A 24,087-nucleotide genomic window follows, 5' to 3' on the forward strand; every position below is an offset into this window, starting at 1 on the left:
CAAAGTGGATCGGCTACCCAGGTCACCAAGCCTGTAGATAGATCAGCCATTTATTTTCCATGTTGTATTGATCAGGATTCCCTGCCAAGATGATTCAATTACAAGGCCTCCCCTTGGCGTGTCCCACTCATCAGGATCTGAGCTTCTGCTGCCTGCCATCCATCTCCAAGCCCCCCTTCCGGGACTGAAGGTTCTCCTGCCTTCTTGTTCTCCACTCAGCTCCTGGAGCAATTGCTGTGTCGGCTCTTGGCACATGGCATCCTGTGTTTGTGTGTTTTTCCAATGTGCGTTCTCTGTTTCTCTCCCACGTGTCAGATTCCTAGCTCCTGTCCAAATGTGGCCAAAGGCCTAGAATACTGAAGAACACTTGTCTTCTGAGAGAACAGCCCCCTCCTCCAATTGGTCTTTAGTATCAGTGCCCACGGGGCCACTCTAGTGGGTGGAGGTCCTACAGGTGCTCAGCAGCAAGGATTCATCTCTCTCCCAGGCTCACTCCCTCCCCAGGTGCCTGGGACTGGTGTCCTCAGACCACACGGCTCTGCTGCTCCTCAGCGTGGGAGCCTGAACTGGGCCACCCTTTGCCTGTTGCAGCCACTCATGAGCATGTCATCTAAATCCCACCATTCAAGTCCACGTGCCAGCTGAGCCCGGGCCGTCCTGGCAGAACAGCCCGAGTGGGTCAGCTCTCAGGGAAATGAACAGTTTGGGGGTCCTTCCCCCCCTCTGGCAGTGACCTTGCCACAGCTCCAGTGCCCTCAGCTCACACTACAGTTGTGGCCCCCAACCCGCCCTGGAGGCACCTGCAGCCTGAATTGAGGGCAGGGCATGCTCTTCCCAGGGGATATTGGAGCCATAACACAGGCTGGGCTTCCCTGGTGGTTCAGACAGTAAAGAATCCTCCTGCCAATGCAGGAGGTGTGGGTTCCGTCCGGGGTTGGGAAGATCCCTGGAAGAAAGAAAGAGCAACCCACTGTAGTATTCTTCCCTGGAGAATCCCTTGGATAGAGGAGCCTGGAGGGCTATAGTCCATGGGGTCGCAAAGAGTCAGACACGACTGAGCAACTGAACAATATCAACAAAACAGGTCAGACCAAACACGTGGTGGGGGTTGGCTTGTTCAGTTTCCCCAGAGAGGTAGCACTGGAGGAACCGGCCACAGAGGGAGCCCCTGTGGGGTCAGAGGTGTGCGTGCCTGGGTGGGTGTGCAGAGGCCAGCAGTGCCCCCATAAACTGTTGTCACGGGGGCCAGACAGACTCAAGGCCTGAGCTCATAGGGCCACAGAGCAGCCCTCCCTCGGCAGTCACACCTGTTGGCTGGTCTCAGAACCACTCATGAACCTTTTTACCAGGCAGCTGCCTAGCCTCCTCCCTGTTCTAACAGAAAAGACCCTGTCCTGGACCTTCATGGAACACACGGTCCCTGAGCACCTCCCAGGGCAGAAATGAATCCAGGCTGCAATCCGAGAGGCCTGCCCGACAGGCAGCAGCAAGTTCATCTTCAAAGGCTGCTGCCAGGCCTGGCCCCGTGGTTCCCCTGGGAGGCCCCCGCGTGGGCGTCATGGTGGCAGCCAGTGTGGGCCCACTGCCAGTCACTCAGGCTCCCACCTGGCTGCGGAGGCCCGGGTGGCCATGGTTTCCACACCACTGAGGCAGGAGAGTGGGTAGCAGTCACCCACCTGCTCAGCTGTCCGCTGCACCCTGAGATGACGGGTGGGGTGGGGGGCTCAGTGGATGCAGACAGGAGAGGGGGCACAGCCCATTGCCTCCCGGGCCCCTCTCCCACAGGCTGGGGACATCGTCGGGTTGTGGGGAGTGGGATGCCGACGCTGCGGGTGAAAACGTTACCTCCATGGCGGCGCTGCTGCCCTTGTTGCATCTCAGAGGGTGCGTGCAGGGTCCCTGAGCAGGACTGAGCGTCAGAGTCCTGCCTCCCACCCAGATGGCACGCCCTGCCCTCAGCCTCACCGGGCATCACCGCTGCCTGCAGGTCTCCTGGGGGCCCCCTGCCCCTTCTCTGGAGTGCTGTCTGCGCCTCCTCAGGGACCCTGCCCTCAGCGCCCCTCCCTTCCCTGATGCTCTCGCTGCAGTTGGTCTGTGGCTAGCCAGTTCCCTCTCTTCCCTCTGGCCTTTTGTCATCCTCTCATCCATTTGTATCAGTTCCAGACTGTGAACCTTGGAGAGAAGGGACTTGAGGCCAGTCAGCCTGAGGGACTGGAGCTTAGTGCTCACTTGGGGGGTTGGGGGGGCGTGCAGAGAGATTGGTGGGGACCCAGATGTTCCCAGCGGGGCCCCCAGAACAAGGAGGGCCCATGTGGTAACTGTAGGGGGCTCACAGAGGTGACATTCCCAGGGGGCCTGGAAGAGGCCATGGGGTCTGCCCATGCGCTCTCCCCTCAGAGGAAGGACGTGGTCCCCACAGGCGCCCGGGCCCCTTGCACCCAGCAGGCCCTCGGCCCGGAAGGTGTGGTTTTGAGCCCTGGTGCTTCAGCGGCCCTCCCGGTTCAACAGAAGTGTCTCATCCCACGTCAGACATCTCACTCATTTCCCTCTGGCAACCACTGAATTTGAGAACGTCCTGTTTTGCCATTATCAAAAGAAGTGAAACTGTCCCATGAAACAAAGTTGGACGCCCGAGAAACACCTATAGGAGAGACACAGGGCTTCCCTTATAAAGTCAGAATTGGGCGCACAGCCTCCGCCTGTCTGAGGAGGCCCCTGAGCCAGGCCTGCCTCCTGCCTGTGCCCCATGTCCTCCTGGACTCCGGGGTGCAACTGCCATGAGAACCCTGACTGGCTGGGGTGTGTGGCTACCTGAGCAACGCCCCAAGACCCTGGGTGGGCAGGGCAGGGATAAAGGCCTACAGGCGGGGCCTGCCGTGCAGCTCTACCTCCTCATGGAGAGACAAGATGCTCAGGGGAAATAATGGGGCATCAGGGTGGGCAGTGTGGGCATCATGGAAGTACCCCCAAGCACACGTTTGCACACAGTAGCCCCTTGAGTGCACACCTGTCACCCCATTTTACAGAGGCAAGAACTGAGGCCCAGTGAAGTCAATAGCCCGAGACCACACAGGCTGAAGGCAGTGTGCCAGCCATTAGGAAATTGCGTACATGGTGTGTGCCCATACCAGAAGTGACTTCCAGCCCTGTGACAGTTGGCCCACGCAGGACAGGTCTTCCCTCCCACTTGGTGCTCGTCATTCAGCCTCGGGACCTGCTCATTACTGGCCCCGGCGGGGTGGGTGGGGGCGGGGGAGATGGAAAGCAGTGGTCTGCAATATTCCTTCCCTATTGGCAGTTCAGTGGGAGAGGGAGGTCACAGTTCTGTGAACCTTGGCACCTCACCTGGAGCTTAACCACAACACCACCATCCAGGCATGGGCACCACAGCCTGTAAGGGGGACCCAGACAGTCTGCTGAACCCTGCAGCGGTAGGGGACACTCTCAGACTGTGGAGCCGCCAGCACAGCCTGACCACGTGGGTGTGACCAGAGAGGGTCCCCCCAGGACAAGCTCCAGGCCCTGGGTTTGCAGGAGTGTGGGGGTTTGGAGCAAGGACCTCTTTTAGATCCCTCCCCCTGTCATTGGCCAACATGTCCAGCATCCCTGGGAAGCCATCATGGCCATTCTGAGCCCTCGCTTTCCTCCTCCTTGGCTCACACTCTTTTCACTCCTTTTGTCCCCCAGCTGGTCAGTGAGAAGGTCGGAGGGGCAGAAGGGACCAAGCTTGACGATGACTTCAAAGAGATGGAGAAGGTAATGGGAGAACGCACCTGTCTGATGCCTGGCAGTGTTACCAACCCCCACAGAGCCCGGCCCTGAGCACTCTGGAGTTGGCAAGGCTTATGGGGAGGGTCTAGGTGGATTGCAGGCCTCCCCCAGCTCTGGGCAGGTAGCAGTGGGGACACAGCACAACCACCAGCAAGGAGGGAGAGAGACCCCAAAGCAGCAGGGGGTTCCTGTGTGGATGCTGAGGCAGGCAGGGAACTGGGAGGAGCTTGAGGGCTGTCCAGGGGCTCCTGGTTTGGCCTCAGGCACCCTGATGGTTTTGAAACTCCACACATGGACTCTCTTTACAGAAGGTGGATGTCACCAGCAAGGCTGTGACAGAAGTGTTGGCCAGAACCATTGAGTACCTGCAGCCCAACCCAGGTAGGGGCACCTATCAGCTGTGAGTGGCCTGCACCCCAACTCCTCAGGTCTCTGGCAGTCAGGAGTCCTCTGGTTACTGGAGCATGAAGAAGAAAGGCATGGGCACAAAGAACTGAAACACCCAGGGGTGGGTGGTTTCAGGCATGGCTGGATCCAGGCATTCAAAAGATGTCCTCAGGATCTCCAGTTTCCTACTGCTTTATCTATCAGCTCCCCTTTCTCATGATCCTAGCCTAAAATTACCCTTACAACTAGTGGTCCCAGCAGAAGAGAGCATGTTTTTCTCTGTCAACTCACTGGACTAGTGAGAATTGGCTGGCAGGCCCCAGCTGTGTACCTGCCTCTGGAGCATGCAGTGGGATCTTGGGACCAAGAGGGACACAGGGCTGCTGGGTTCTGTGGTGAAAGGTGAATGGGTGCTGGACAGGCGGCAGTAGCCGCCGCCTCCACTGAGGCCTGTGCCAGGGACAGACTGGAGCTGCTGGGGGTGTAGGCATGCCTGTATCCCCACACCTAGACCTGTCTACCATGCTTCTCTGGGGGTCTCAAGGAGCACATACCCCTCTCCCCCTCACCCCACCCCACCCCTGCCCACTGGAGAGGCTCCCAGGAGAGGCTGAGAGCAGAAGAGGGAAAGTCTGGGAGGTTCTGGTTCCCTGGGCTGGGGGAGCACTGCAGAAATTAATGGGCAGAAATGGGCAGCTGGTGGTGCTGGCCAAGGACAGGCCTGGTAGCTCCTTAAGACCACACCCCTGCCCACCTGGCTCATCCTCTCCTAGCCTCTCGGGCCAAGCTGACGATGCTCAACACGGTGTCCAAGATCCGAGGGCAGGTGAAGAATCCTGGCTACCCACAGTCAGAGGGCCTGCTGGGCGAGTGCATGATCCGCCATGGGAAGGAGCTGGGCGGCGAGTCCAACTTCGGTGAGGCCAAGGTGGGGGGGCCTGGATGAGGTGGGAGACGCTGGGTGGAGGGGGCCTGAGAACAGGGGGCAGTCTCTGGAGCTTCTCCAGGGCTGGCTGGCTCCATGGAAGAGAGCAGTCGAGGGTTCTTTGGAAGCTCTGTCTCCCATGAGCACTGTCTACAGCGTCATGGCCATGGGAAAGCTGCATCCCCTCACAGCTGACCCAGTCCAGACCTGGGTGCCTTCAAAGAACTGGGAGGGTGGCTCATGACCAGCTGTCACACCAGCCCCTGTGGCTCCAGGTCAAACTCCAGGGTCCCTTGTTCTCAGTTCTGGCATCCAGGTTCTTGGCTGTGGGGGTGATGTGTGTCTTCGCTGCACAGGCCAAGGCCTCCAGTGACAGCTCCCTCCCCCACCCCACGCTCTTCCCAGGCGATGCTCTGCTGGATGCTGGAGAGTCCATGAAGCGCCTGGCCGAGGTGAAGGACTCCCTGGACATTGAGGTCAAGCAGAACTTCATCGACCCTCTGCAGAACCTGTGCGACAAGGACCTGAAGGAGATTCAGGTATGTCCCTGCCCAGCCCCGCCTGGGCCAGATTCCTAGCAGGAGGTGCTGCGGGGAGGCCCTCCCTGAGGCCCCGGGCACAAGACCTGACCCCCATCCTGGCCCGCAGCACCACCTGAAGAAGCTGGAGGGCCGCCGCCTGGACTTCGACTACAAGAAGAAGCGGCAGGGCAAGATCCCCGACGAGGAGCTGCGCCAGGCCATGGAGAAGTTCGAGGAGTCCAAGGAGGTGGCAGAGACCAGTATGCATCACCTCCTGGAGACTGATGTGCGTACGTGGGCTGTGCACCCCTCCTCACAGACCCTGGGGGAGCCCCGAAAATGAGCCCAGTGGTGATGCCAGCGTCCCAGGGCCAGTGGCGGACTTAGTGCCTGTTCAGGATGTGAAAGAAAAAAAGTGGGTACAAGAGGACCCAAGGGGTCTCCTCAGGCCCCTCCCCTCCTCCGGCTGCAGCTCAAGGGTCAGGCAGACAGGCAGGGATGGGCCCATGTCCAGAACAATCTGTGAAGGCTCCCTGCAGGAGGCAGCTGGAGATGGGGCTCAGGAGGGCCGTACTGCAGCCCTGGTTGGTCCCTTGCAGATCGAGCAGGTGAGCCAGCTCTCTGCCCTGGTGGACGCCCAGCTGGACTACCACCGGCAGGCCGTGCAGATCCTAGATGAGTTGGCCGACAAGCTCAAGCGAAGGTGAGTCTGGCCCTTGACTTCTCCCTATGAACAGCGGCCCACTCTGCCAGCTAGGAGGCCCAATGGCCTGGGGCTGGGGCCACCTGGGCCGGCCCTTTAGGGCCTGGGGGGATGACCTGCCCCTGGGAAACCCCATCCTGCTGTGAGCAGCAGCAAGGAGGGGGTTACCTCTTCAGAAAGAACCCCCAGGCTGCATGGGGTGGGGGGTCCTAGGAGACAGCAAGACCTCATCACACTCCCACTGGTCCCAGAGGAAAGGTTTGGGATGTCCTTTGGGGAGAGGGTTTGCTACACTGTCCCTGGAAGGCCAGTCTCCTCCTTCCCTGTCTCCCTGGGCACTCAGCCCCAAGGGCCATCTCACAGTCAGGAGGCCCCCAGGACCTTGAGAAGGGAAGTTCTGGTGGGGGTGGTTCCCTGATGCAGGGAGGGTGTCTGTGGGGCGGCAGCACCCGGGCAGCCATCACCAGGGAGGCTTCTGGGTTCAGTGGGACCCAGCCTGTAGGCAGCCTTGGAGGCACACCAGGGCACCCCCACCAGTGTTCCCGTGCGTGGTATCCCCTCACACAGCCCACCACTTGCACCCTGAGTCCCAGGGTGGCAGCTGACCTCGACACACACTCCCTCCCCTCCAGGATGCGGGATGCCTCCTCACGCCCCAAACGGGAATATAAGCCCAAGCCGCGGGAGCTCCTGGACCTCGGAGAGCCCGAGCAGCCCAATGGCGGCTTCCCCTGTGCTGCGGCCCCCAAGACCACAGGTGAGGGGGAAGAGGCTTCCGCTCTGCCCCAGGTCCCTTCTGGGGTAGCCCCCAGCCACAGGGCCAGTCCCCTGTGAGAGAGCATCCCCCCAACCCTGGGATGAGCGCCAGGCCCCACCCCAGCATCTTCGGCCCACCTTGTGCTTTGTTTGCAAGCAGCTTCATCATCTTTCCGATCTTCTGACAAGCCCATCCGGACCCCCAGCAGGAGCATGCGTGAGTGTCCCACCTGGGGTTTAGGGTTCTTCTCCCCCACCTCCCCTCCCCTCCTCCGGTAGAAGGGGAGCTGGCCCTCACTGCTCCAAGTGGTGCCCTAAGCGCTATGCGCTTCTGTTCACTGACACCCTGATGCCAGCAGGCATCGCCAGCTCCTCCCAGAGTCTTTGTCCTGTCATCACCTACTCCCCTGGGCAGCTGTGGGAGCCATGGTCGGCAGGACCAGGCAGCTGGGCAGGAGGGGAGGCAGCATCGCCCTGTGTACCGCCTGGGGCGTGTGACAGCCTAGACCACCCCCACCCGCAGCGCCCCTGGACCAGCCGAGCTGCAAGGCCTTGTACGACTTCGAGCCTGAGAACGACGGGGAGCTGGGCTTCCGCGAGGGCGACATCATCACGCTGACCAACCAGATCGACGAGAACTGGTACGAGGGCATGCTGGACGGCCAGTCAGGCTTCTTCCCCCTCAGCTACGTGGAGGTGCTGGTGCCGCTGCCCCAGTGACCGCCCCTCCGTCTGGATCTCGGCATTCCACACCGCCAGGGCAGTGCTCGTGGCTGGCGGGGCGGCCCGCTTCCTGCCGGTCCAGGGGCAGCAGGGTCCCTGTTTACACTAGCACTCACCGCCAAGGGGCTCCCTTCCTCACTCCGCGTGGCCGTCTTGGGGCTGGGCAGTGTTCCCCATCCTGCTGCTCTAGACTCTGCCCCCAGCCCACCCGCCCGCCCCAGGAGGCTCACACTAAGGTGCTCTTAGAAACACTAACTCCTACCACTCTCCAGGGACGGGTGATTCCAGGTGGACCTCCTCCTCTCCCCCCACCTCTTTCTCACACATACAGATTCAAACACGTTCTTTCCCACCTCCATCCACACACATACATGCACACTCACATCCTCTCCTGTTTCCATCCAACATTCACACACATGTACACATGTCCTCTCCCACCTCCATCCCTCGCAGCCCAGAGACTTGCCCTAAAAAGGATGGGACTGAACGTTGGTGCGATGGGGTGGTCTAGGCAAGACCCCCTAGCTGAGACTCACCACCCTGCTTTTAAATTCCCCCTCCAGGGTCCCCTGGGCCCATGAATGCCTACAGATGCCACCTCCTTGGAAGGCCCTCACCCCTTCCTTCTGGCTGGGGGCTCACGAAGAGATGAGCCTGGGGGTCTCAGAGGCCAGGGCCCCCAAGGACAGGCCACCTCCCTCCTGCAGGGCACTGAATCCCACACACTCTGGCCCACCGCCCCATCTCCAGCCAAGCACAGGGAGCATCTCTCTCTGGCACAAGCTGCCATGACCAGCAAACACATACAGTGTGTGTACACATACACATAAATATACAGACACACACGGGACCATGGGAGCCCAGCCTCCACTATGTGGAAGGTCAAGCACAAAGGCTTTGACAAGTGAATGTTCCTGAGCCCTGGCTGCTGGGACCTCTGGGGAGTCCCGGGCAACTCCCTGTCCCAAGCCAGCCACCACACCCTCTCTGGACAGTGGCTCAGGCATCTCCACACCAAGGTAGGCAGCTGCCCAGGCCAGCAGCAGACCCTGGGCCTGGCTCACATTCCTTTCCTCTGGTGACTGATAAAGCCCCCAAGGACACCAGGCCCCCCCTATTGTCCCTGAGGCCCCCTGGTTAACCAGCATCTGGAGGAGGCACAGATGTCATAGCCTGGGGCAGATCCAAATGTAATCCTGATGTTTTTTTAAAAACGTATTAAATGTCTCTTTCTACAGTCTCTGGCCTGGTGGTGGTGCAGGGCAAGCCCTCCCAAGGGGTCCCCGGCCAGGGCAGGGCCTGCATGGGCACCAGCCTCCAGCAAGGGGTGGGGGTGACTGTCACTTGCCTGGTCGCCAGCTCATGCCCTCCCCACAGTCACAGCACCTGAGACACACCTGGCCCGTTTCTCCTTTATTATATAATCTGAGCCCCTGCTATCACAGTCAGTCACACAGGACAAATAGCACAGAAGCCCTGGACCCACCCCCTCACCCAGAGGCGCAGGGGCCGCGTCTGACCAGAGCCCTCTCTCCTGTGTTTGGAGACTGGTACCCTCAGTTCCTCTACTTGAGGACGCTGTAAACCTGCTCCAGCACGTGGCCTAGGCCCTGGTCCTTGGGCATCCTGCTGGCCAGGGAGATCTGAAAACAGGCAGGTCCGGCGCCTCAGGGCTCCTGCCCCGCTAAGGGCTCCGCTAACCCCAGTGGTGTCCCTAAAACCACACCTCCAGGTGCATCCTGGGCCTAGGAATGTCGTCGGGGCGGGGTATGCTTCCTCCCCACCACGCCCCGCCCCCCATGCGCCGGGGCCACGCCCACCCTACCCACCGAGCACCGCGGTAGGAGGTGACCAGTGTGGCAGCTTTAAGCCCCGTCCACTGTTCAGTCTGAACAGAACAAGCTAACAGATAAAGCTGTTTCTTTGTAAAGCCGAGTGGAATGTGTCTTCTGAGAATGGCTCCCAGGAAGGACACAAAAGGCTGCCAAGCCCTTGCTGACACATACCGCTGACTTAACGGGGTTGGGGGTTAGGGCAGACTGGATCGGCCTACTCGCAGGACCAGCCCCTCTGCCTGGCTCAGCTCTGCTCTGCTTCAGACTCAGAGCCCCCTCCTGTTCAGGGGCAGCATCTCCAGCCGGGATAGACCCAGGGCCACAAGAGCTACAGGCTTTTACATCTTCATCCGCACTTGATAGCGATCTCCACCACTGTCATCACCCCGTGTGACAAATGTGACTTTTCTTTGGCAGCGCTCATCTCTGACTAAAATATTTTTGTACAAGCCCACTTAACTCACTTTTCCTCGGGCTGCCTGTGGATATATTCCTGTGGGGCTCCCTGAGATCTTTACAAAAGCAAGGGTTTGCACGGGACTCGAGGTGTGAGCCTCACCTTCAGCTTGTCCAGGTAGGTGTGCTCCTGGTTCCAAGGCTCCTGGAACCTGACGAGGTCAGGGGCGCCCTTGTAGAACTCTACCAGCAGCATCTAGTGGGACAGAGAACACATGAGCTCCAGCCGCTGCTGCCCTTCAAGGGGCCTCCAAACTAACGCAGCGCAGCATGTAGGGGTTACCCAGATCCCCAAGAGAGGGACCTCCGAGCAGTGCCACCCTGGGGAAATGAAGGAACTTGGCAGGAGGGAGGGCTGCCTGGAGGAGGAGACACCTCCCCCAGAAGCAGAAGAATCGCTGCACCGATTCTTTCTACCATGCCCTGAAAAGCTCCCTGGCCTAGCCATAGTCTGAGCAGGAACATCTGTGACGTCACAGGTATAATGAACTATCTCTGTTTAAGTGCCTACTGAATGGCAGGAGTGACACCTGAGGTCCTCACATATCTTCACTGGGAGAATCAGTGGTAGGTGCAGAAGCCCAAGGTAGGAGCGTCCCTAGCACCTTCCATAACAGCAAGGAGGCCTGGTGGGGGTGGGGGTAGGGGCCGAGACTGGGACTGGGGACTTGATCCTGAGAACCCGTGATTTTCAGCAGCAGAAGAGACCTATCTGGATCTTGATGTGGCACCTTCAACCACAGCTTCCTGAGTCCTAGAGTTATGTCCAACTAGCTGGGCGCCCTTAGCCCCCGCCTGCTCCTCCCAGGGTCCCCCACCCACACCACCCCAGAGTGAGCTTACCATCTCATGGAGGATGTCATTAGTCAGGAAGCTGTCCTGGACATAGGCCATTTCCACATCCATGGGGATGCCGTAGTCACTGGGCCTTTGCTGGCGGAGACACAAGCTCGTCACCACTAGCTACCTCACGCCGCCCCCCAGCCCAATACTGCAGGGCACAGCGGGAAGTTCCCTGGGCTGGGAGCCAGGGAATCGATACTGTAGGCCTGGCTCTGGGCTGGGATCAGATTCAGAGCCACATGGGATCTCCGAAGAACCCAGAATGCGACCAGGGAGGCAGGGTGGCATCCATCCCTATACACACACACACACACACACACACACACACAGGAGTGGCCATGGCTCCCTAATTCCTTTCTAAAGCTAATTTCTGACCCCAAGACTCGACCTCGAGAATGAAACCAGACAGGTCTCAGGTTGGAGGCCGTACTGGTAGCCAAGACAGCTTGCTACAGTTGGAGCCCCAACCTTTTCAACACCACTCACACCTACTGCCTCAGCACAATGATTATGTTCCTATCTCACAGATGAGAGAAACTGAGGCCCCAGCTCCCCAAATGAGCCGGGAACCAGAGTACTGGCTTTTTGCCGCTAACAAGCCCTCCTGACCCCGCCCACAACCACGCAGGGCCCCGCCCACACCTCCCCTGAAGCCCCGCCTACCTCAGGGGGGGGCATGACCCAGAAGGGCGAGATCTTGGACTCTGGGCCGGGGTTGCCAGAGTAGTAAGGGGCTGCGGGTGGAGACACAGAGAAGGGGCTGGACCTGGGATCTCGGTGACCGGCAGGGCCCACGCCCGCCCCTTTCCCTGGACTCACAGCAGAGCAGGGCGAGGCAGGGCTGGAAACCGTTGCTGGAGCCCTGCAGCCGCAGCTGGTAGTCCATCTGCGCATCGATGTCCTGCAACGACGGCAGCGCCGGGCCGTGCGGGTGGCTGTGGTACCAGCCTACCAGGGACAGGCCGCGCAGGAGCAGGCTCTGGTAGATCTGGGGGCAGAGACGCGGCTGGGGCCGGCGCGGGACGGTGGGGTTCCACCGGCCCTGGTGCGCTCACGCCACTCCCGGCAGCCAGCACGCCAGGGACACCCATCCAGCCCCACACGGCCAACATTTAATGAGCGCCTGCTGTGTACCAGGCCCCTTAGGATAGAGCAGTGACCGACCGAGACAGACCCTGCCCCGCGCTCAGCGAATCCAGTGAGGGGGACAGTCAACAAAGACATAAAGAAGATGCTCCAGGCTTCTCCGGTGGTTCAGTGGTAAAGAATCTGCTTGCCAATGCAAGAGATAAAGGGTTCAACCCCAGATCTGGGAGGATTCCACATGCCGGGGAGTAAATAAGCCCATCCACAATTGAGCCTGTGCTCCTGAGCCTGGGAGCCACAACTACTTAAGTCCCTATGCCTCCGAGCCCGTGCTCCGCAGTAAGAGAAGCCTCCACGCCTCACAACTACAGAAAAGACCCAGCACAGCCAAACATAAGTAAATTTTTTTAAAGCCTCCTATATTCCCCAGTGGTCCAGTGGTTGACTTGGACCTTTCACTGCCAAGAGGTGGGGCTCAATTCCTGGTGTAGGAACCAAGATCCCGCAAGCCGCCGTGGTGCAGCCAAAAAATAATAATAAAATAATAATGATAATAATAATAAAATAATAAATGCTCCTATTGTAAATCTAAGGCAAAATATTATTTTGCTCACTGCTGTATCCCCAGCTCACAATTCCTGGCACACAGTAGGTGCTAATAAATAAAGAGGCAGATGTGTGAACTCAAGTAGAGGCAAGCGCAAGCGTAAAGAGAAAGGAAGAGGTGGGTGGAGAAAGCTGTGCACAGAATGCACACCTATTCTGTCCTCCGGAACGGACCATGCTGGAAAAGGTGGGCGTGGAGCGCTTAGCGCAGTGCTAGGCCCATATTAAGCACTGTTAGGAAAACATCGAAGGGGGGCATTTAGTATTTATCCGGCCTTTACCAGGTGACAGGCAGGCTGAGATGGGAAGGGGCTGGCGGCATCTGTGCAGAGGAAGAATGACGGTGGGGGTCACAAGTGCGGGGACTGGAGCTCACACGTACCTATCTGCACCCCTGCTGAGCGGGAACACGGCGCTAGGCGCCCTGCCGTGGTAGCCAGGACAGCTGTGTGCGCGCCAGCCTGCCCCACCCCCACCCCCAACAAATGCCCCGTCGCCATGCGCCCCCTCACCTCCTCTTCCACGGTGGCCGCGGTCTCCGCGTCCCCCAGCCAGCTCCGACAGGGGAAGGCTCTGAGCACCGTGAGCACTGCACGGAGGCGGGAGAAGGGGTGGACATCGACCCCGGCCCCCAAACACCCTCTCTGCCCATGGGCCCCCAATACCCACTCTGACTGTTGATGTCCCAGCGGCCCCCCAGGTACCCCACGACCTGGCTGCGGGTCAGGTGGCTGTGGAAGTCCTGGGGAGGGGGAGGGACATGGGAAGACCCACTCAGACTGCGCCAGGTCCCAAGGCCGTCCTGGGGGTCAGCCCACCCCCCTCCTTCCTCGGATATTGATTGAGTGCCTACTATTTACCAATAGTGAACAGAGCAGACAAGGTCTCTGTTCCAAAGACCCTCTGGGCAGGGACCAGCCCCTCCCCAGGCCTGGGAGCCCCTGAGCCCTAAGGGACAGGGTAGGAGTTGGGCACACACCAGCAGGAACAGCACGTTGCTGGAGACGGCCACGTTGAACGGCTGGAACTTGTTGATGGCTGCGAAAGACGTTACTTCCACCAGGGTGTGGGGGTTCCTGTGGGAGCCAGGAAGGTTCCACAGCCTCAGGAACCCCAAGGCCCTTCCCTCACCCACACACTGGCTGCCTCGGTCTCACAGCCAGCTCTGAGGATCTGAGGCGTTGTCTCCATTCTTCCCCTGCCTGCCCTTGTCCCCCAATCCCATGCTGCAACAGCTTCTGCAGATGGGGATGAGGGTGGGGGTTTTAGCGGGCATGGGGTGCATCTGACCTGGCCGAATCACGACTTCCCAGCATGCAGTAGCGCACCGGCACCCGGATCTTGTTTTCCACCCTTTTCCCTGGGGGCGTGGCCTCTGGGGAGTTGGCAGGGGGTGTTAAGAAAAGAAGTCAGTATCAGTTTCTCCCCAGCCAGGAACTGGAAAACGAAGGCCAGGCAGTCAAAGAAAGAAAGAAGACTCCAGGGGCAGTCTTAAAAAATCAAGAAAGGGAAAAAAAAATCAAGAAAGGGCTTCCCTGGTGGTCCAGTGGATAAGACTCCATGCTCCCAATGCAGGGGACGTGGGTTCCACCCCTGGTAAGGGAACCAGATCGCGCATGCTGCAACTAAGACCCAGTGCAGCCAAATCAATCAGTCAATCAATATTTTTAAAAACAAAGAAAAAAATCAGGCAGCAAGTTAACAAACTGGACATAAGAAACTAAAAAATCAGAAGGGATCAGGAAACCAGGTAAGGAGCAGACAGGGAGGCAAAGAAATCAGGCAGCAGGGCTAGAAATCAGACAACAGGGCAAAGAAATCCTATGGAGGAGTAAGGATAAAGAAATTAGTCAGTGGGACCAAAAAATGTAGAATTAGAGCTTAAAAAGTCAGGCGGTGAGAGTGAAATGAGGCAGCGAGGGCTGGGAAGTCAGCCAGGCTTCTAGCAGGCTCTACACCCAGCCTCCTCCCCGTCTTGAGCTCTGTCCACCTCCCCCCACCGTCCCCACCTCTTCCCCTCCCCCAGACCTCTTACCCGAGTGGACAGGCTCTGAGGGGCCCTTCCCTTGCGGTCTCCTACTCTTGTCCTCCGCTGAGGCTCCTGTCAGAACCTCCTCCTCCTCTTCCTCTATCAGCAGCTCCTCCTCCTCTCCTTCGCTGGCCGGGCTCTGGGTGGGGTCGGGGTGGTGGGGGAACGCGACAGGACTTTTAGCTGGATTCTCCATACCCTCCCCCCAAGTTCGACCAAGAACTCTGGCAGGCCAGAACCTGCCATTCCTGTCGTTGCCCCGGGTGCCCACTAGAGGGAGAGAGTGAGCAGAGACAATCTAGGCTGCGGACCAGTTGCTCAGGCTGGAATCCCGCCTCTGCCTATTTCAAGCTGACTTCAGGCTCTGTTCTCCTATAAAACGTCACAGTGACTTCCAGCCCCACAGGGGTGGCATAAGGTGAAATTAGATAATGTGTGCAAAGCATTTAGCATATGCCAAGCATATGCCCTGCTGCTCCATTCATCCAGCTGGCAAAGACTTTTCATGGATTCAGCTGATCAGATTCTCTCAATAACCTCTCCTCCTTTCTCGTAAAGAGCCGTTGACGAGGTGACCTCTCTGTCCAAACCCAACGGCCACATCTCGGTCTCTGTCCCCCGCCCCCTCTCAGCAGCGTCTCCTGGTAACTCCTCAGGGATCCTCACCCCCGCACTGACCGGCTTACCTCCGACCTCTCCTGCACCCCCTTATTCTCCCCCATCTCACTCGTTGGGCCAGGGCTGGGTCCTCCCGCCTCTTTATTCCCCCACCCACACCCCTTCTGGGTGGCCTCAAACCCCGTGTGCCCCCTGGACAACTGCCCACAGTCCTGACTTCAGGCTAGGTCTCCCCTGACCTCCGGACCCCAGGTCCGGCTAGTCCCTGACATCTCAAAAGGGGGTGTTTGCACTCAACAAGGCCACCCAGACCATCCCCCTAAACTTGCTCCTCCCCACATCTCCGATGAGGGTAATCCTGTCCACGCGCTTGCAAAAACATTTAGGGGAACAAAATATCTCCTAACACCAACATCAGATCCATCAGCAAATCACATCACATCCACTTTCAGAATTAACCAGAACTTACCCACTTCCTCCTCAAAGGCCCGCCAGATTCACCCCATCATCACCCACCTGCACCCTGAATCCCTGGCTCCTGTTGTACTCCCAACAGCGGCCACCAGAGGGCGCCGCTAAGGACCTGACTCAGGCCCCACACCTACTCTGCTCACAGTACTCCAGAGATCCGACTTCCCTCAGGATGCAAGCCCAAGTCCTCCCCACAGCCCACCATGCCCTGCACGACTTGCCCCTGTCCCCTCCCTGCCCTTCGCTCCTCCCTCTCTCCCTATGGTCACTCTCTGCTCCAGCCACATCAGAGTCTTGCTGTTCCCCCAAAATACCAAAACTGGTCCAGCCTCAGGGCCTTTGCACATGCTGTTTTCCAGAACTCTTTATAGCTCCCTGCCTCCACCCCTTCAGTTCACTGATCAGATGTCTCTGTCTCAATGAGGCCTTCCCTAGCCATCCTATTCCTTTCAGCACTTGCATCCCCTGCCCCTGCTCACTTCTTCCAAAGTATGATAAGATGAACTTATTTCTTTTGTTTGTTTCTCTCTCCATGAAGGCAGGAATGTTTCTCATTTGGCTCTCTGCTTTATCACCAGCATGCAGAAGAGGGCCTGGCACACAGCTGGCATTTATTAAATGCTTGCTGAATGAACAGCCCTATGGTGTGGTGTGAAGGTTAGTTTTATAAGTCAACTGGGCTAAGCTATAGTACCCAGTTACTGAATCAAACACTAGTCTAGGTGTTGCTGTGAAGGCATCGGGTTGATGTGGTCCACATCTACAATAAGTCAACTTTCAATAAAGAAGATTACCCTTGATACTGTTGGTGGGCCTCACCCAATCAAGTGAAAGGCCTTAAGAGCAAAACCTGAGGCTTCCTGGAAAACAAGAAATTCTGCCTCGAGACTGCAGCATCAGGGGACTTCCGTGGTGGTCGGAGGTTAAGAATCTGCCTTCCAATGCAGGGAATCTGGGTTCGATCTCTTGTCAGGGAACTAAGATCCCACATGCTATGGGGCAACTAAGCCTGTACACTCGGGAAGCCAAGCCACAACCAGAGAGAGACACATGTACTGCAACAAAGAGCCCATGAACCAAAACTAAGACCTGATGCAGCCAAATAAATACAAACTTAAAAAAAAAAAAGACTGCAGCATCAACTCTAGCCTGTGTGTGTGTGTGTGTGTGTGTGTGTGTGTTAGTATGATCACAGCATTCAAGACCCTCCAAAATCTGGTCCCTGCCAATGCTGCCAGCCCCCTCAGCTACTAAGGTATCAAATCTCCAGCTGCATCAGCTAACAACAGCTGCCTACAAAGGTGTGCAAATGCCATTCCTTCCTCTGGAAAGCTCTTTACCCTTCATCTCACTCTGATCAACTCCTACTCATCCCTCAAAGCCCCAGCTCCAACATTCTCTCTCTGGGCACTCTTTATCCAGCAGTGAGTCAGGGAGGCTGAAGGATGTACCTCATCAGCGGCAGCTGCAGTCATATGGAGCTGGTTTCGCCGGAGCCAAGCAGCTTTGTACTTGTCCAGTTTCTGGCCCTTGTATTTGACAGAGGCCCAGCCACAGCCAGACTTCTTGGCCGGGTTCACCAGCTTCTTGCAATGGGTGGCCCAGGCGCTGGGTGAGTTGAACACCTGGCCTGTTTCCTGCCACACAATCCTTCCATCGGGCTGCAGGTCTCCCACGAACTTCTTCCCCTGCAGTGACAGTGGGTTGGCTGGACCCAGGAGCTGGTACTCATCAAGACTCCCTCCTCCAGGAAGTCCTCCCTGACCCCATGCTGCTTCCCAGGGCTTGCCACCCATCTCCCACTTCCTTCCAGGAGGCTTCCAGCTTAGGTACCATCCTGATCAGCCTGGATTGAAACTGTCCAGTTACGTGTCTGTCCCCACTCCCTTCACTGGACTGTAAGCCCCAAAGGACAAGAACTGACTTGATCTCCACTGTGTCCCTAACACCCAACATAGCCTGACACACAGCAGATGCTCAATTCACAAACTGCTCCCACTCACAAAGAGAACAATAACAATAATGATAATGATAACAAACACTTATAAAGGACTTACTGTATAGCAGGCACACTGCTGAGCAGTTTATTCATTGCATCCTCATGCAACCCCACGGGAAGAAAGAAAATCCCATTTTACGGATGGGGAAACTAGGATACGCCTAGGTTGAGTGAAGTCACATAGCCAGGAAGGCACTAGTGTCCTCTCTGAGCCAAAGATTCTCCTTTGTGGAACGGAGAGTTTGGTGAACAATGTTCTCCCACCCAGAAAGGCTCCTGCTGGGTCAGGATGCTCTGTGCCTCAGGTTCCCCTCCCCATACCAGGGGCTCGGCTTGCGGCAAGAAAGCACACTGGACCCGGTTTCCCCTTTATGCACGGGCTGGGATGGGATGAGGCCGGGAGGTGCTCACCAGGTAGTAGATGGACAGCACTCCGGCGCCGGGCTCCAGCAGCGCGTCTTTGAGGAGCACCCGCAGCGTGACCGCGCGCCTAGTGAGCGCGCCCCCTGGCCCGCCGCAGCTCCCCGGTCCCGCCCCGCCGCCGCCGCCGCCTCCGCCGCCGCGCGCGCCTCCCGATGCCCCTGGCCGCTCGGGGTCCTCGGCCTCCGCCTCGTCCTCGTCTTCATCCGGCGCCTCCTCGCCCGCGCCGCCCGCAGGGGACAGCGGCTCCGGAGCTACGGGCAGCGACAGGCTGCAGCGGAGCCGCGCGCCCTGAGCGGGTGCAGCCACCCAGCCCGGTGCCCCACCGGCCCCCCGCCAGGCCCGCCGTACCTGCCATGGCCGCTCCGCCCCACGCCCCGCGCCCCGTGCGCCTCGGGCTCTTTCTTCCCGGCACGTGACGCGGCTCCGCCCCTAGGGGGGAGCACCCCTGCCATTGGCCGCCGCCGGTGGGCGACTGGGGGCTCGGCCAGCAGAGGCGAGCCGGGGACTGCCAGACTCTGGCCTCTTCACGCGGGAGAGGGAAGTGGGGGTTCAACCCTAGGGGACCATTCGGGAAACTGAGGCCTGAGGCCACCTTCCGTCGAGGGAGGTGGTAGCCGAGAGCTCGGGGCACCACTGGGAACACTGAGGCCGGGGGCTTCCGCTTTCGGAGAACCAATGACTCCACCCGCGGTTACCGACTGAGGCCTGGGGCTGGGGGACATAGGGGGCTCAACTCGCTACGGCTAGCGGGGAAATTGAGATCCGCGACCACTCCTATTGAGGAACCCACAGGCCTCAGCTGTTGGTACCAGGAAGACACAGAGGCCTAGGAGGATGAGCTCCACAGCCCTGGCGCTGCGGGACAGAATCGAGGAGACAACCCGGCGCCTCGACTCTAAAGTGCCCAAGCCGGGCAGCATTCTCTAAAGGGTTAATTTCCACCCTCCCCCGGCGGCCCTCGACTGCTTTGATTGGATCGCAGCAGAGCCCGCCAGCCAATTATAACTGGGTTATTTCATCTTCAGCCAATAGACGATAGAGGGTGGAATCCCTCCTGCCAATCAAGCGTTAAATTGCTCCTCCTCGACCAGTCAGCAAGAGCCCCCGGGTCTTCAACCAACCAATCAGTTCGCGGGTCAAACCTCCCTTGAGACCCCGCCCCCACCTCTCCTACCCAACCCTCAGCTCGCGGTGCACGTGGGCGGACTCTGGCTAGACGTGCGCGGGACAACTGCTGCTCTTTTGTCTCTGGTCACTGTCCCAGGACCTTTTCCCCGAGACGCAGGGCCAACTCCCATCACTGGGACTCCCCAACCCCAGGCAGGGCTGAAAGCCCTGGGCAGAGGCTCCCTCCAGCTGCACGGCAATTCTTTGGCTGGACTCAGCTACAGATGAATGTACCCGATGCCGGTCCGAAAGAGGGGACAGGCTGTTAGGGACAGGGCTGTCCAGCCACAGTGGTCTGTAATGAGAGTGAACCTAGCTCCAAATCTTGCTCTACCATTTCCCAGCTCTGTGACTTTGGCCATGTGTCTCCACCTCTCTGTTTCCTCATGGGGATAACAATTCGTACTTCAGAGTTGTTAAAGAACAGGACTTGACATATAGTAAAAGCTGGGGAATGTGAGTGATTATTATTACTCATGATGCAATAAAATTTGTATTTTAAGGCAGGACAAGAAAAAGTAAACAACAATTCTTTGTTTGGACCTCTTCCCTCCCTCTCTCCCTAATCTGTGTAGCACATTAACCAGAGATCCTCAAAGATGGGAAGATAGGAACTCCTGCTCCACAGTAAAGATCTCTTTTCTTTTCTTTTTCTAACATTTTATTTCTTTTTTTCCCCCATTTTTTTTTAAATTGAAAGATAATGCTTTACAATGTTGTGTTAGTTTCTCCTGTACAACGAAGTGAATCAGCCATGCATGCGTGCTCAGTTGTGACCGACTCTGTAACACCCTGGACTGTATCCTGCCAGGCTCCTCCCATCCTGGGATTTCCCAGGCAAGAATGGGTTATCATTTCCTTCTCCATGTTGTGTGTGTGTGTGTGTGTGTGTGTGTTTTCCTTTCTTTTTTCTAATGTTGACAATGTATCTTCTTATAAGAACAGTGTTCTAAAAAAAAAAAAAAAAGAACAGTGTTCTTTCCCAGCTCTGTAGGGGTCATGATGATCTGCTGCTCACTCTGTACTTGCTTACCTGAACTATGTATCCTTAGTGAACTTTATGTAAATAACAGTATGTCATTTTGATGTGTGATCCTTTGTCTCAAGGCGGTCCAGAGGTTAAGAAGCCATGCCTCCACTGTAGAGGGCGTGGGTTCAATCTATGGTCAGGGAATCAGTGACGCAGCAGGCATGCATGCATAAATGAAATATATATGACCATGCCTACTAACAGGCGGAACCATTCTCAGAGCTTTCAGAAAATCTGCTTCCTGTTATAATCTTCAGTTTGGCTCAAAGAAAATTCCGTTCCTCTCTTCTTAACTTGATAGTTAATGTTCCCTGACACTCACTTTGTGTCCAGTCCAAACCTCCTTTTGGAGTCATCTCACCACCCACCCAGGGTCCAGCCATCAAATAGGCATCTCCCAGCCCCTTAGGGGGCTTCCCAAGTGGCACTAGTGGTAAAGAATCTGCCTGCCAATGCAGGAGACTCAAGAGATATGGGTTCAATCCCTGGGTCGCAAATATCCCCTGGAGAAGGAAATGGCAATCCATTCTAATATTCTTGCCTGGAAAATTCAATGGACAGAGGAGCCTGGTGGGTTACAGTCCGTGAGATTCAAAGAGTTAGACGCGACTGAGGACAACACACAGCTGCTTAGACTCCGCAGAGCTCACATGGCCTCAGTTTATTTGCCCATGGCCTTGTCTGCTTTCTCCTTGCCTCTCTTCTGAAACCCAGGGCTGAATCTCCAGCATCTCTCATCTGGATCATTTCCTGGAGATTCAGTCCTCCATATTCACACACACCACTTACATCTCCCACCCTGGCCCCAGAGGAATCTTACTAAAATGCAACTATGACCACCTCCCTCCATTGCTCTAAATCCGTCTATGAATCCCCATTGCCTTTGATAAATTAGCCGCTGTGACCTTATCAACCATTAACAATTTACGGCACCCCTAAATGGCAGGTGGTATAATCAACATTACCAGATAGTTCAGGAGAGGAAGAGTTACACAGTTCTTCAGTGAATTCCCAAAGCTAATCTTTGCTATGTGTATAAAGTCCAGGCAGTCCTAGAACTGTTAAGGAAATTGAATTTGTAATTTTAAAAGTCCCCCAAAAGGGACTAGATATTATCATGGTCCATAAGTTGTTTAGCTACAAGTTCATTTCAGTAGCAGGACCTAACAAATATTTGAGGTCAAAATCTCCTGTGTTTAAAAAACATTTTTTTTACCATGCTAATAAAAATGTTAATTTGTTTGGGAAAAAATAAATGAAAAAAATTAAACTCCCAAAGAAGAAATCTCCAGGCCCAGGTGAAAAATTCTACGAAGGTTCAAATAAGAATTAACACCACTTTTGCCTGGAGAGTCCCAAGGACCTGGCAGCCTGGCAGGCTACAGTCTACAGGGTCGCAAAGAGTCAGACACTGAAACGACTTAGCGTACATGCATGCATTATATAATCTCTTCCAGAAAATTGAAGAAGGAACACTTCCTAATTCATTTTATGAAGCTAGCATCACCCTGATACCAAAACCAGATAAGGAGAGTATAAATAAACAAAACTACAGAACATCCCTTGTGAATCCAGACAAAAAAAATCTTTAAAAAAATATTAATCAATAGAATTCAGCAATATATATAAAAAGAAGTATTCATCATGAGAAAGTGGAGTTTATCCCAGGGATGCAGGGCTATTTCCATATTCCAAATTCAATCAGTGTTTTCCACTGTATTAAAGAGACTGTGGTAGGTGAAACAATGGTTCCCTAAAGATGTCAATGTCCAAATCTCCAAGGCCTAGGAATATTTAGGTTACATGGCAAAGGGGATTTAAGTTTGCAGATGGAATTACAGTTGCTAATCAAATTAAAATAAGGAAACATTAAAATAAAGTAATAATCATTAAAATAAGGAGATGATCCCAGATTATCTACTGAGTCCAATATAATAACAGGCATTCTTAAATGTGAAAGAGAGTCAGGGAAAGGTGACTGTGGGAGAAATTCAGACTGATATAACATGAGGTTTCTACCCACTATTGCTGGCTTTGTAGATGGAGGAAGGAATGGGGAAAGCTAGAAGCTGGAGAAAGCAAGGAAATAGATTCATTCTTTGAGCCTTCAGAAAGGAACACAGCCCTCAGGGACTTCCCTGGTGGTCCAGTGGTTAAGAATCCACCTTGCAATGCAGGGGATGTGGGTTCAATCCCTGGTCAGGGAACTAAGATCCCACATACTGCAAAGCAACTAAGCCTGAGTGCCACAACTAGGGAGTTCATGCACTACACAACACAGCCAAATAAATAAATACTTAAAAGAAAAAAAGAATAAGGAACATAGTCCTGCCAACACCCTGATTTTAGTTTCATGAGAACCACATAGGACTCCTAACCTACAAAGCTGTAAGATAATACATTTGTGTTGCATTAAGTCTCTATATTTATGATAAGTTATTACAGCGACCACAGAATACTAATACACAAGGTAAAGAAGACATGTCCCAAGAATGTATCTATTCATGCAAAAAAAAAAAAAAGCATTTGATAGAATTTAACACCCATTCATAATAAAAACTCTCAGCAGACCAGGAACAGAGGGAAACTACATCAACTTGATGAAGAACATAAACAAAACCTCAGGTAACATTGTACTTCATGGTAAAAGATGTAACACTTTTCCTATTGAGACTGGGAACAAGGAAAGGCCTTCACTCTCATGACTCTGATTCAACAGAGTCCTGAAAGTGCTAGCCTTTACAATAAGACAAGAAAAAGAAATAAAAGGCATATAAATTGAAAATTAACCCTATTTGCAAATGACATGACCTGTGTACAAAATTTCAAGAAATCTCCCAAACATGCCCCTATAACTAAGGACTGAGTTAATTCAGAAAGGTTATAGGATAAGAGATCAACACACAAAAATCAATGGCATGTTTGTATGCTAACAATGAGTATATGAAAAGAATTGAAAATACAATATCACTTATAATGTTTTGAAATAGAAAGAAAAAAAGAAACGTTTAGATGTAAATCTAACCAAACAGATACAGGACTTGGATACTGAAAACTATACAACACTGATGAAAGAAATCAAAGATTTAAATAAATGAAGAGAATCTGAAACTAACATAATATTATGTGGGTTTGATTTATTTATACTTCAGTAGGAAACAAGGGAAGGAGGGAGGAAGGAAGGAAGGGAAAAAGGGAAAGACCATGTCTGTGGGTTGGAAGACTCAACACAGTATGCAAAAGTTATCAAGTTTTGGAACTTCCCTGGCTGTCTAGTAGTTAAGACTACACATTCTAATGCAGAGGGGTGTGGGTTCCATACCTGGTCAGGGACCTAAGATCCCACTTGTGGCACTGCCTAAAATTAAAAAAAAAAAAAAAAGCCTAGTCTCCCCCAACTGATATACAGATTTAGTGCTATTCCTGTCAAAATCTCTGCAAGATTTTTGGATAAATACAAGCCAGATTTCGCTAATGTCCAGGCAGCCTAACAGGCCTCCTGGAAATTGTATCATTTTCTAGTCTCACTCCTTCACAGCTCTGGCGCCAGATTCCTTTCTCTCCCTTCCAGACCTTTGCTTAGGCAAGTGCCCCTGTTGATGCCCCCACACCACACCAACAGCCCCCCGGCAGCTCCCTCCTCTGTTCCCTGACTCCTTGCAGGGACCAGAGAGACCGGGATTTCCCTAGAATCCTTGGACCTGCCCGGCCCAGCCCCCGCCCAGGGCTGGCAGGGGA

The 24,087-nt window shown here is 55.2% G+C and overlaps 2 protein-coding genes across 6 annotated transcripts in view; one reads left to right on the forward strand and one right to left on the reverse strand.

Moving 5' to 3' along the window:
- SH3GL1 (SH3 domain containing GRB2 like 1, endophilin A2) overlaps positions 1-9,026 on the forward strand; it is a 27,239-nt gene extending 18,213 nt beyond the window's left edge. Inside the window, exons 2-10 of the mRNA XM_061150658.1 lie at positions 3,688-3,756; positions 4,080-4,152; positions 4,932-5,075; positions 5,489-5,622; positions 5,732-5,890; positions 6,204-6,307; positions 6,940-7,064; positions 7,224-7,280; positions 7,587-9,026. Of these exons, the coding sequence (XP_061006641.1) occupies positions 3,688-3,756; positions 4,080-4,152; positions 4,932-5,075; positions 5,489-5,622; positions 5,732-5,890; positions 6,204-6,307; positions 6,940-7,064; positions 7,224-7,280; positions 7,587-7,783 (1,062 nt within the window). The 3' untranslated portion in view covers positions 7,784-9,026. The remainder of the gene's footprint in view (positions 1-3,687; positions 3,757-4,079; positions 4,153-4,931; positions 5,076-5,488; positions 5,623-5,731; positions 5,891-6,203; positions 6,308-6,939; positions 7,065-7,223; positions 7,281-7,586) is intronic.
- Positions 5,858-19,037, reverse strand: MPND (MPN domain containing). 5 transcript variants are annotated; one of them, XM_061150652.1, is made up of 13 exons: positions 18,501-19,037; positions 18,141-18,420; positions 17,182-17,418; positions 14,648-14,780; positions 13,903-13,987; positions 13,592-13,688; positions 13,282-13,354; positions 13,125-13,201; positions 11,740-11,926; positions 11,584-11,654; positions 10,921-11,010; positions 10,181-10,273; positions 5,858-5,994 (listed from the first exon to the last, which is right to left on the reverse strand). In XM_061150652.1, exons 1-13 carry the CDS (start codon positions 18,602-18,604, stop codon positions 5,872-5,874), a joined length of 1,650 nt encoding a protein of 549 aa, XP_061006635.1. In that variant the 5' UTR covers positions 18,605-19,037; the 3' UTR covers positions 5,858-5,871. The 5 variants fall into 5 exon arrangements, with proteins under 5 accessions (XP_061006635.1, XP_061006636.1, XP_061006640.1 ...); XM_061150653.1 differs by having other exon boundaries at positions 11,740-11,908; positions 18,501-19,035; XM_061150657.1 differs by having other exon boundaries at positions 18,141-18,403; positions 18,501-18,546.
- Positions 19,038-24,087: the final 5,050 nt, after the last annotated feature.

This window comes from Dama dama, chromosome 9 (genome assembly GCF_033118175.1).
Source record: "Dama dama isolate Ldn47 chromosome 9, ASM3311817v1, whole genome shotgun sequence".
Taxonomy (NCBI): Eukaryota; Metazoa; Chordata; class Mammalia; order Artiodactyla; family Cervidae; genus Dama; species Dama dama.

Excerpts from the sequence above, each read along its gene's own strand:
- MPND (XM_061150652.1), bottom strand. The coding sequence starts at position 18,604 with ATGGCAGGGGTGCTCCCCCCTAGGGGCGGAGCCGCGTCACGTGCCGGG. Across the intron at positions 13,202-13,281 it reads CTGGGACATCAACAGTCAGA|TGCTCACGGTGCTCAGAGCC; the intron begins GTGGGTATTGGG and ends GCCTCCGTGCAG. Across the intron at positions 11,011-11,583 it reads GGGTCATGCCCCCCCCTGAG|CAAAGGCCCAGTGACTACGG; the intron begins GTAGGCGGGGCT and ends TGTCTCCGCCAG.